This window comes from Carlito syrichta, unplaced genomic scaffold, assembly GCF_000164805.1.
Source record: "Carlito syrichta isolate Samal-C Ts95f unplaced genomic scaffold, Tarsius_syrichta-2.0.1 Scaffold303672, whole genome shotgun sequence".
NCBI lineage: Eukaryota > Metazoa > Chordata > Mammalia > Primates > Tarsiidae > Carlito > Carlito syrichta.
Window position 1 is genome coordinate 40,737 of NW_007247768.1, and position 13,306 is coordinate 54,042.

The window sequence follows — 13,306 nt, forward strand, 5'->3', positions numbered from 1 at the left end:
GAGAGAGAGAGAGAGAGATAAGGTCTCAATGTGTTTCCCTGGCTGGTCTTGAGTTCCTGGGCTCCCAAAGTGCTGGGATTACTGTGAGCCTCTGTGCCCAGCCCTCAGCTGTGCTTTTAATTAATGCAAAAGGGAGTTAGGGACTGTAGATCAGGAACCAAAACTCAAATAATGAGGTAAGATTCTGGAATACTTGTTACTTTTTCTTGTCTGGTGTCCAGTCTTACTTCCTCTGAGCATATATTTTGAAAGTTTATGGAGGCAGAGCATGGTGGCTCATGCCTGTAATCCCAGCACTTTGAGAGGTTGAGGTTGGAGGATCAATTGAAGCCTGGAGACCAGCCTGGGCAACATACAGAGACCGTCTCTATAAAAAAAAATTAGTAAACTAGCTGTGTGGTGGTGTACACCTGTAGTCTCAGCTACTTTGGAGGCTGGGACAGGAGGATCACTTGAATTCAAGAGTTTGAGGTTAGAGTGAGCAATGATTGCCCTGCTGCATGCCAGACTGAATGACAGAGTGAGACACTGTTTCTAAAAAAAACCAAACAAAGCCAACAACAACAACAAAAGCTTACAGAAAAGGAGACTCGAAACTTGACTTTGAAAACAACAAAGAAAGGGATTGCTGAGAACCTAGCATTCTACTCTCACCAGCTTAGGGAAATTAAATCTTCAGGGGGAAAAAAAAAAAGAAAAAGAAAAAGATATTGCAGAATAGAATGAGAAAAGGAAATGGATCGAGCCCCTGAGGCAAAGACTCTGGAACTGCTAGATGTCTCAGGGTTTGGCTCACAGTTCTGGGATCTGTAGTGGTAGATAGTTACCCTTTGCAAATCCTTCAAGTGGCCCATGAGGAGATCCTGATGGTTCATTCTAACCAATGAAGAGTTTCCCAGTTCACTGGAGAACAGGGAAACCAGGAAGTGAGAGGAGAGGGAGAGAAAGGCATGGCATTGATGCAGCTATGAACTTGGGGAGTAGGGAGGAGGACTCCACCCTGAGCTGCATACACTGAGGAATATCTGATCGTGAGATCAGCTGGAGATGACTAATGGGAGTTGGTTTTTTAGAAAGATTATTCAGGCCGGGCGCAATGGCTCAGACCTATAATCCCAGTACTTTGGGAGGCCAAGGTGAGAGGGATTGCCTGAGCCCATGGGTTCGAGACCAGCCTGGGCAACTTGGTGACATCTCGGCTCTACAATAGATCAAAAAATTAGCCAGGCAGGGTAGTGTGTGCCTGTAGTTCCAGCTACTTGGAAGGCTGAGGCGGAAGGATCACCTGAGCCCAGCAGGTCGAGGCTGCGGTGGCCGTGAGCGTGCCACTGCACTCCAGCCTGGGTGACAGAGTGAGACTGCAACTCAAAAAAAAAAAAAAGATTATTCAGGCTGCAGTGTAGGAAGTGGCTTAGAGAGGATATGACTGACAGTGGGGAGACCAGTCGGGAGGCTATTACAGATGAGATGATAGTAGATTGAACTTGGATAACAGCACTAGGCATGGAGAGAAATGGATAAATGCAGAAGATACTTAAGGGACAGAACCAAAGAAATATGATGTGGGAGGTGAAGGAGCATGGGTGTTATACTTATGAAGGAATCTTTTTTCAGAGGAACACCTATGAACACATAGTGGAATAATTTTCCACAGAACATATTTTGTAAGACTTCAGTCTATAGGACAAGACATGACTGAATCAGGTACTACCGGCCATTGTGGAGAAGAACAGCCATATATATTAGAGACTTCCACCTTGTGCGGCCCTCTTCTACTGAATATTTTGGTGAAAATGCAAACTTTGGCACAGCATCAAGAACAGGAGGCCCTGTGAAGACACCACATGGCTGACGTTGAGTAGAGGAGTTATCTGGGAGGGTCATACTCAGTATTCAGAAGGGCAATTTAGCAATGCAGCACTGTCTGGGGGCCCCTCTCACCATGTTGAAAATTATGCCTACCTGTTGAAAAGGCTTTTTTCCTTGACAGTAAGGTAAGAAATGTCTCGATTCCTGGTGGTCATGTGGGTCAGGGCCTCACAGGGCATGTGTTGAGGTTTCACACAGTAGAAGGCTCCTTGGTCTCTGTCATTCAGATAGTCACACAGTTCAGTGCTTGAGTGTGAAGTTAGGCTACATTCGGTGAAGACATGGGAGGTGCCATTCACAAATTTACCTTTGAAAATAATTTTATCATAGCCTTGGTTCCTCGCCCTCCAGAGAGCTGACGCCCCTTCACTGGGGTGGATGAGTAGCAGAGACAGGGAGACCTGGCCCTCCCAGAACAGAGTGAAACTGACAAGGTAGGAGCCATTATTGAAGTCAGTCACCTTTCCTGAAGCGCCAGCCTTTAGGGCTGGAGAGGACATCCTGGCCCTCAGGAAATCTCCACCATATTGCTTCTTGCGTCCCAGGTGGTCCCTCACTTCCAGCAGGATGTCCAGCTGGTCCCCCCTGCAGTATGTTTCTCGGGGGTTGAGGATGGAGACTGTGCTGTGTGCAGCACTGGTGGTGGTTTTCACGTGGGTGAAAGGTCTGGGCGGGATCCGCTGGTCTAGTTTCTCAATGATTTCCTTTATTCTCAGCTCAGACTCAGTTGGTGACTTTAGTGGAATCAGTGGTACTTTAGGGAATAAGGACCTCCTGGGGACGTTCCAGTAATGGAGGGAGACAGATACGTTGAGAGCAGACCAAAGCTGAAATGACAGGGAGTGTGACATACTATGAAATGAACCAGTTCCTAGTCATTTTTACTTGTTATGAATTTGAGTATTTATTTCCATATTATCATTAGTATTATTTAAACTCTCCAGCGACTTTGAATAGAATGTAGACATTTACATTTTTACCTCAATATTTTAGGGAATGTGCAAGCAGTTATAGATAAATTTATTAAATCCAAAATATGTAGCTCAGAGAATACTTAAGGCTAATAAATTGATGTCAGTACACTTATTCTTCCTTTTCCTGTACACCTTACATCCAACAACTAATTTTCTATTAGTTTTCCCTCTATATATCTTTTACCTGTGTCTAACGGTCATTTCTTCTCCAACTGTATCATAGTTCAAGCTACCGTCATTTATCTCCTGGATTATAGTAGTTACCTCAAGGATTATAGACTGTCTTCAGACTTCAGGAAGACAGTTCTGCTTTCCCTCCATTTAATTTCCTCCACTGTAGCTAAATCAAATCCTTTTAAAGCAACATTCTGTGTTACCTCCCTGCTTAAGCCCCTTCAATCGCTTCTCATAACTGTTGGAGTAAAGTCCATTCTTAATATGGCTTTATACTGTGGCCTATTTTTAACTTTATAGTTCTTGCCACTCCCTCTTTTGCACTCACTGTTTTGAAAGGACTACGTTTATTTAAGGAGCTGACTTTCCTTTCTTTCAGCTCTTACTCTTTACTAATATTTCTCCTCTTCCTGGATTGCTGGCCAACACCACAAAATTTCCCAAACCACCTACACATCTGTTAACTTTGAATTTAGAAATTACTGCAGTCTTAGAGATCACTTATACTTTTAGTACTACACAGTTTTTTGTGAGTACTCAAATTCAGTGATTTCCAAGCCTGCTAATAGTCAGAAACAGCTGCCAAAATTTTCTAAAAATGTGGATTCTCAGGTATCGGTGCAGATCAACTGAGTCAAAATCACTAAATATGTTTTCCAAAAGTATATGCTTTCCAAAAGTCTTATAGGTAATCTATGATCAGATAGGTTTGAGAACAATGGTTTTAGGACAGTGGTTGTCAACCATCTCATGCCTTAGAACCTAGGTAAAGCTTTAAAAAAATATGCATGTCCAGACTGTGCTGCACCCTGGCATCAGTCAATAAAACTCTGTGACTGGTAACAAAGTGAAAGAGTTATGAAATGAAATATTAAAAACAAAGATAAACAGAACCCAAGTTGAATTTTTGAAGTAATGTTGGCAAAACCAAAAGACAATTCCTTGGCAAAGCCAATCACGAAACAGAGAGATGTATTTTTATGTATCTTTGGAAAGTATTTAAAAAACCCTTAATTTGTACAGTAGAGATTAGAAAATGGGATAAAGAATAGCCATACAATATATAAAAATAATGATAATAACAATATAGGCATCAAAATGATAAACTCTTTTTCCATCTTTCCACCTCCAAAAGTCACACGCTAAGATGTTTTCATTGGTGAGTAAGATATCTCTAACTTATATAATGAGGAAAAACTGTGCAATTACTTTTATGAGATGGGAATGTGTTTTATGCTAAAACCCAATAAGCACAATACAAGAAAAGTATAAGACTATTTTACTCATAGACATGGCTTTTAAATTTTCTCTCTCTTGGCAGTAGTAGGAAATTGCCAGGGAAGGGTAGGGGCGGGATTGGCAGTAGTGAGAAACTGCCAGGGAAGGGGGCATACCTCATCAACAAAGGCACCTAAATAATGAATATTTGTATACCTAATCCTAAATTGTACCCCACATCTTTAAAATAAAAAGTTTAAAAAATAAACAATCAAAATATAAATTGTCTCTTTCCATATTTGTGTATATACATGTGTTGATAGATTAGATAAATAGATATAGAGAGAGAGTGTGTGTGTGTGTGTGTGTGTGTGTGTGTGTATGTGTGTGTGTGTGTATTTGTCATGGTTGATTATGGGTAAATTTAGAATTGTAAAGATGGCTCCAGAGAGAAAAATCTTTCAGTATAACTTATATCTTAAAGGATTAAAGACAAAATTGCATGATTTTTCATTGTTGCCAAACTTACCTGATAAGGATTGCCATTGCCACAAGAGCATTTGATGTATTTCAACATCTATTTAGCACAGAAGTTCAATAAGCAGAACATCTTAAATACTTTCAAAGTCAAGAAGAAGACAAGGAGGTGAGCCACTATTAACTGAACTAATGTTCAACATAATGTTAGAAGTACTGAATAATCAAATAAAACAAACAAAAAAGTTTAAAGTATAAGAATTGTAAGGAAAGAGACAGACGTTTCTTCCTTTTAAAAATTTTTTTGTAGCTATTGTGATTGTCTACAAAGAAATCCAGAGCTAGCAAATTATTAGCATTATGAGAGTCAGCAAGGAGCCAAGTACAAAATAAAATTATAAAATCAAATCCATGAATCTATACCAGTAATAATTACTAGAAAATAAAATATAAATTAAGCTCTGGACATGATGAAGACATTCTGAAAACTCTTTTAAGGACTTTTTAAAAAGGCCTGAATGAATGAAAAGCGATAGCACTTTGAAATATAGTAAAGCTACATATTATAAAATTGTTAATTCTTCCTCAAAATAATTTTAAAAACTTTCTATATTTCTAATTAAATTCTCAAGAGAAGGGAGAGGGAGACTGATATACTGATTCTAAAATGTTGTGGAAGATAATAGTCTATAAATAGAAACCATTTTAAAAACATACTAACCCTAGCATTGTACAAGTGCAAAATCAATCAAATAAACCAATGAAGTAGGTGGATACTTTAGTAACAGATTTGAAGTTTATTATAGGTTAGTGATAACAACAGAAATCAGAAAACTATACTTAGTAAATTGTATCAGGAAAATAGTTTCATTGTATTGAAAATAAATTTCAAAGGTTTCTACTGCATACAGCATACAGAAGGTGCAAATGAATTAAAGGCTTAAATAAGAATATTATAACTAAGATGCAGTATAAAGAAATTCATAGTTTTTATGACCTCAGATCAGGAATATTTTTTAAATAAGACCCTCACAACACAAACTACAAAAAAGTGTTTATACATTCAATTATTTCCAAATTAAACGTTTTATTTATTTATTTTACTTTTTTTTTTTTTTTTAGTTGCAGTCTCACTCTGTTGCCCAGGCTGGAGTGTAGTGGCACGCTCATGGCCACCCCAGTGTTGACTTGCTGGGCTCAGGTGATCCTTCTGCCTCAGTCTTCTAAGTAGCCGGAACTACAGGTGTGTGCTACCACGCCTGGCTATTTTTTTTGTGTGTGTGTGTGTAGAGATGAGTTCTCGCCAAGTTGTCCAGGCTGTTCTCAAACCCACGCACCCAGGCAATCCCTTCATCTTGGCCACCCAAAGTGCTGGGATTACAGGCTTGAGCCACCATGACCGGCCAAAAGTTTTATTTAATAAATGACATCATAGACAAAGTTAACAAAAGCAGAATCAGAGAACATATTGGCAACCTCTAAAACTAATAAGAAATTATTATCTAAAATATAGAAGTTACTCTAAAAATAAGAAATAACATGTCAGTAAACTCAATAGAAAGAATGAAAAGGACATAAATTGAAAATGTATAAAAATGTTTTCTTTTTATTTAGGTATATTAGGAAAGCGATGGATGCAATTTATTTAGGAGAACAGATAAATTAGACTTTGTGTATTTATACAGTGAAAAACATGTAGCTCTCTGACATTTTGAATTAGATTGACATAGTAACATGACTGAATTTTAAAAAGCAATTTTGAATTAAAAATGAAGAAACTACTTATGTGAATTAAGGTAAATACACATATGAACTCATCAGCATATATTTTTCAAGGCCACATATATACCTGAATACATATGTTGAATAAGAACTGAAAGTCTATGAGGAATGGATACCTATGGAAAAGGGGAACGAGAGTATGAGTGAGGAATAAATAAATTTTTAAAAAGTAAAACAAAAAAGACTTCTGCTTTATATATGATCAAGGAGCTCGTGACTCTCCTTCAGATGGCAATTATCTACTTTGAACCGAATCCCAAAAACAACTTCCTGAAGGCTAAGTAGAGTGAACAAAAGCAGGCAAATTTTGGAGGAAAGATGAAACTTGGAACAAGAAGTCATTAAAAGGAGACAAGTTTCCTGTTTTTGATGTGTTAGCCTGAGGGCAATTCAGGAAGAAGCAAAGAGTAGTTAAAACATAATAGAAATCCACTTTTTTATTTTTTACTTGAACAACCTGAAAGCAGTCTGCAGCAAGCACAGTCACTGGAAGGAGGGGAATATCCCAGAGCAAAGAGAAACAGAGAAGGTCATGCCCCAAATTCTGAGTATGAACTTTGCTCAAGTCTCTCGCTGACCCCTGAAACACCTCTATGGGGAGACAATACAGTTTGCAGCTAAAATTAGAGGAACTCAACTGAGATTTGAGTTACTTATAACCACAGGTGATGTGGTTTGCAGTTTGGATTGAACCAAGTTAATCACCTACCACAACAAAAACATCAACACAATTCTGTGGAGTAAAACAGAATCCACATTCTCCAGAACATATCAGTCACAATGTCCAGGATACAATTCAAAATTAATTAGTATGGGAGGAACCAGAAGAATGAAGTCCTTCTCAAAAGAAAGGACAATTAATGAAAACCAATCCTGAGATAACATAGATGTTAGAATGATCACACAAGAACTTTGGAATAGCTATTATAACTATGCTCAACAAGGTAAAGGAAAATATGTTGTAATGAATGGAAAGATAATGGAGAAATATTTAGAAAGAACCAAACACATTTTACAGCAAAACACAACAATATCTGAGGTAAAAATTTATCTCTTAATTCACTGTGTTAGACTGCCTTACTACTTCTCAATGTTTATGTATTAGATCAAGCTTATGTTTATTAATTGTGTTTAGACCTTAGATATATTTACCAATTTTTAATCTGTCTGACTTATAAGTTTCTGAAAAGAATATAATAAAAAATTTCCATTATGATTGTCACTGTATCAATTTTAGCTTGTAATTCTGACTGTTCCCACTTTTGTATGTTGAGGTTTTTTTGCTATGGTCATTCACATTTATGATTATTATATCTTTTTTGTAAATTGTTCCTCATGTGGCATCTCATTTTATTCTTAATTATGTCTTTTCCTTAAATTCTATTTTCTTTACTTGTTAACATCAATACTTTGTTAAAAGATAGTGGAATGAAATGTTTGAGGAAATAAAATAAAGGAAGAATGAGTCAATGATAATAAGACAACTTGACCTTTTAATTATAAAAGTCACAGACAAATTCTAATTAATAAATTAGAGTTCAGGGATTATTTTGCCTAGGTCTTTCCTAAGGACTCTATTAAACAAAATGAACTTCAGTCAAAATGATTGAAAAATTTGATGTAAGTATTTGTGGTAAGAATTAAATTTATATTTACTTATAAGAAAAAAGTTCCAATGATGCTTACAAGGAACAGAGTGTAGCCTGTAATGGCTGTGTGCTCTGACAATGTAGATGCAGTGTGTGAAGTTCTGACAGTTAAGTTTGCAAACTCACTCCAGAAAAAATGCTGCATACCTCATTGCTGAATATCACCATGGTCACCTTCGAAGTACTCCCCTTAGGAAACTATGAACTGATGTTAGGTCTTAGTCCACCTGTCAAAGCAGTTTTGGAATTCTTTTTCTTGAATGGCCATCAGAGGTGTTGTCTCAAGAATATCAGAGTTTGAATTAGAGCAACAAACGAACATTAAACTTCTTATTAAACTTGGTAGGAGTGGAAATGAAGTCAGGGACATGTTAGTCTAAGTTTAGCAGATAATGCCACAAAGAAAATGGTGGGGTACAAATGGATTAAATGTTTTTTATAGGGGAGAGAAAGCATCGCTGATGAAGAGAGTAAGTAACAAACAGAACTGATGAAAATATTGCAAAAATTTCTCAATCTGTACATCAAAATTTTTGGCTAACTGTGAGAAGCATAACAGATCAAATAAACATCAACAGAGAAGCAGTTAGGAAAATCTTAACTGAAAATCTTCGCATGAGAAAAGTGTGTGCAAAAATGATCCTAAAGGATCTCTTGCATCATGACAATACACCAGCTCACACAGCACTGTCTGTGAGGGAGTTTTTAGCCAGTAAACAAATATCTATATTGAAACACCCTCCCTACTCACCTGTTCTAATCCCCGATGAACTTTTTTCTTTACCCAAAGATAAGGGACATATTGAAAGGAAGACATTTTGAAGACATTCAGCACATCTAGGGTAATATGATGACAGCTCTGATGGCCATCTCAGAAAAAGAGTTCCAAAATTGCTATTCAACAATGAGGTCTGTAGTACTTTTTCTAGAATGAGTTTGCAAACTTAATTGTCTGTCTTCGTAACTATAAGAAATGCCTGGAGAGTGCTGAGAACTATGAAAAGTAGAATTAGCTTGTTGATTGCCTTATAGTCATTAACTGAAGTAAAAGGATATTACTTCGAAACAGATGTTGAAGAAGAGGGAAGGTTGAAGCAATAAAAAGTTGCTAGCTACTTTCAAAATTGCTCATTGGTGGGAATCAATAGCCATTCACCAACAACAAAAAGAATTACATAAAGGGATTAAAATAAACATAACCACTAGAGCAAAAATGTAAAGACACTTAAAAATAAGCCAAATAAAATAGATCTTATAAAGACCTTATCAACCAGGGTACCTGCATAATGAACATTTGTATACCTAACCCTGAATTGTACCCCATATTTTTAAAATAAAAAATTAAAAGAGAAAAAAAGATATCAAGCATATTTATCATTTCAATAGGCATTCACCAACAACAAAAAGAATTACATAAAGGGATTAAAATAAACATAACCACTAGAGCAAAAATGTAAAGACACTAAAAAATAAGCCAAAGAAAATAGATCTTATAAAGACCTTATCAACAAGGGTACCTGCATAATGAATATTTGTATACCTAACCCTGAATTGTACCTCACATTTTTAAAATAAAAAGTTAAAAGAGCAAAAAAGGTACCCAGCATATTTATCATTTCAATAAATATAAATGGGCTTATTACATCAATTAAAAATATTTTCAGATTGGTTAACAAAGCAAAATCTAGCATTATACTTTGTATAGAGACACACTTAAAACACAGATTCATTTGTATACCTAATCATGAATTTTACCCCAAATCTTTAAAATAAATTTTTTTTAAAAAAAGATAGAAAGAAAAAAAAAAACAGATCAGGGAGGATTTAAACAAATGGTACATAATAGTAAGAGATTAAATACTTTTTCTCAAGATTGGGAACAAGCAAAAATGTCCTCTTTCACCACTCTTAGTCAACATTGTACTGGAAGGCCTAGCAAGCACAATAAAACAACAAAAAGAAGAGGTATACAGATTGGGAAAGAAGAAATAGAACTCTCTTTATTAGCAAATGACATGCTGGGGTGGCTGTGAGTGTGCCACTGCACTCCAGCCTGGGTAGCAGAGTGAGAGTCCAACTCAAAAACAAAACTAACAAACAAACAAAAGCAAATACATGATTGCCTATGTTGAATCTACCCAAATAATCTAAACAAACAAACAAAAAACTCTTGGGACTAATAAGTGAGTATAGCAAGGTTTCAGGAAACAAGGTCAATACATAAAATTGAACTGTTTTCCTATATACTAGAAATGAACAATTGGAATTTGAAATTAAAAAAGAAAAGAAAGCCATTCACAATAGCAACAAAAAGTAAAATACTTAGGTATAATTCTAACAGAATATGTACATGATCTGTATGTAGAGAGTTATAAAACACTGATGGAAAAAATAAAGGAAGATTTAAATAAATGGAGAGATATTCCATGTTCATGGATTGGAAAGACTCAGTATTGTTAAGATATCAATTCTTCCCAACTTGATTTATTGCAATTTCAATAAAAATCTCAGCAATTTTTTGTTAGTTATCAACAAACTAACTTGAAAGTTTATATGATAAGGTAAAGGAACTAAAATAGCCAACTCAGTTCTAAAAAAGAACAGAATTAGATAATTTACATTATCTCATTTCAGGGCTTACTACAAAGCTATCATTACCAAGACAATAATGGACACATTGATCAAAAGGACATAATAGAGAACCCAGAAATAAGCTTGCACAAATATAATCAACTGATTTTTGATGAAGCACAAAGGCAATTTAATGGAGAAATTACATTCTTCTCAACAAGTAGTGCTGGGACAATTAGACATCCATTGGTAAAAAATGAATCTAGACACAGACCTCACAATTTAAATAAAATTTAACTCAAAATGGATCATAGACCTAAGTATAAAATGTAAAATTTCTGGAAGAAAACAAAAGTGGAACTCTGTGAACTTGAGTTAGTTGATGAGGTTTTATATATAATATAAAAAGCACAATCAATGAAAGTAAAATTTGATAGGTTGGGTTTTAATACAGATTAAATCTTCCGCCCTCTGAAAGACACTGTCAAGAGAATGAAAAGATAAGCCGTAGAGCCGGGAGAAAATATTTTAAAAACATTTATCTGATAAAGAACTTGATCCAAAATATCCAAAGAACTCTTAAGACTCAACAACAAGTAAACAAGCAACTTAAATTAAAAATGAGCAAAAGATCTGAACAGATACTTCATCAAAGAAAATATACAGATTGCAACTAAGCATATAAAAGGACACTCAACCGTTATTTGTTAGGGAAACATAAATTAAAACGGCAGTGAAATACCATTACGTATCAATTAGAGTGGCTAAAATCAACAACAGACAATACCAATTCTGGTGAGGATGTGGAGCAGTAAGACTCTCACTCATTGCTGATGGGAGTCCAAAAATTAGCATGGATTTATGTTAAAAACACTCAACATAAAAGAGATTTATGGATCTTCTCTATACATATAATATATACTTAGCTTAAAAGCTAGCATTTTACTTAAGGGAAAATACTAGAAGCTTCATCACCAAAATCACGGCCAACAAGGATGACCACTATCCCATTACTGTTTAACATCGAGATGGAGGTATTAGCTAATACAGTTAGACAAGAGAAAGCAGTTAGAGACTTTGAAACTGAAAAGGAAGTTAACGTGATCTTTATTTTCAGTTGCTGTGGTTATTTTATGGAAAACCCCAAAGTATCAATGGAAAAATGGCTACAAACAATAAGAAAATTGGTAAAATAGTAGGTAGACTTCATATATATATATATATATATACATAAAGATCAGTAGACAGACATATGGTAGCAAAATGATGACAAAATACTTAGGTATAAATTTAACATGTGTGTCCAAGATTTATATGAGGAAAACACAAAACACAACTGAAGCCAATGGAAAGGGAACTATGTTCTTGAATAATAAAATTTAGCATTATAAGATGCTGTTTGCTCTTCCAAGGTTAGTTCATTTATACATTTAATGAAATCACAATAACAGTATCCTCAGTATTTTCTGGGTCAGACAGATCAATTAGAAAGTTCACTTGAGAGGATAAATGAGAAAGAACAGTTGGAAAATGTATGGGGGATAAAAAAGTAAGGGTCTTGGGTATGGGTAGGATTAGTTCTACTAGATATTAAAACTTACTTGCAAAATCTTTATAATTAAAGTAGAATGGTATTTGTTCATGAATAAAAAGACAATGGAACAGAATCAAAAATCAGAAATAGACTTCATTATTTATACAAATTTAGTATGCTATAGAGGCAGCACTCAAAATCAGTGGGGATATAGGATGGAATTTTTAATAAGAGGATTAGGATAACTGGAGAGTCATAAGGAAAAAGTTAAATTAGATCGATACCTCATACCATTCAACAGCATAAATTCCAAGTGGGTCAGATATTTATAGACAATGTAATTATACAAGTAAAAAAACAAGAAAACATGGGTAAATTCCTGTATACTCTTTGCATGGGAAAAAACTTTTCTAACTATGACTTAACATCCAGGAACAATAAGGGATTTTTGCATGAAAAAAATCATAGACACTATAAAAAGAAAAAAAGGTTAAACAAAATTGACATGGTCAAATAATATATGCACCTGGGTTTAGTGATAAGGAAGTTATTTAGTGACAAAGAAGTAGGTAACCTTCACAAGGGTTATTTGGAGAGCATGTGGGAGGTGGAGTCTAGATTAGAATTAATGGAGAATGAATGGGAAATGAAGAAATGGAGATAGCTGGTGTCCACGATCTCTCTGGGAAATTAGGTAGAGAAGGGAGTAGACAGAGCACAGTTGGAGTGGGGGAGGAGAGGCAGGATTGATGGATTTGGGACTGACAGGTCACACAGGTAGAGGCTTCAGGTAACACTGGAAAAAACTGCTCCTACCTTTGTGGAGTTCAGGGAAATGACAAAAATTATCCAGGTAACTGCTAAACATGACATCAATATCAGCAGCATTTTTTGATGCATCATATTTGAGGACATGACAAGTGTCCTGGGAGAGATGACACAAGAGAGAAATTGTGTGAGATGTGAAACTCACTGTACTCACTCATTGTTTCATTTGTAAGATGTCATCTGCCTCCAAGATTTTGTTCCTCCATTGTGAGCCACTCTCTTCCTTTCCT

The 13,306-nt window shown here is 35.6% G+C and overlaps 1 protein-coding gene across 1 annotated transcript in view; it reads right to left on the minus strand.

Moving 5' to 3' along the window:
• The window catches only part of LOC103261372 (NXPE family member 1), a 20,490-nt gene extending 7,394 nt beyond the window's left edge, over positions 1–13,096 (minus strand). Inside the window, exons 1-2 of the mRNA XM_021712859.1 lie at positions 13,065–13,096; positions 1,963–2,696 (exon numbers count right to left, since the gene is read on the minus strand). Of these exons, the coding sequence (XP_021568534.1) occupies positions 1,963–2,369 (407 nt within the window). The 5' untranslated portion in view covers positions 2,370–2,696; positions 13,065–13,096. The remainder of the gene's footprint in view (positions 1–1,962; positions 2,697–13,064) is intronic.
• Positions 13,097–13,306: the final 210 nt, after the last annotated feature.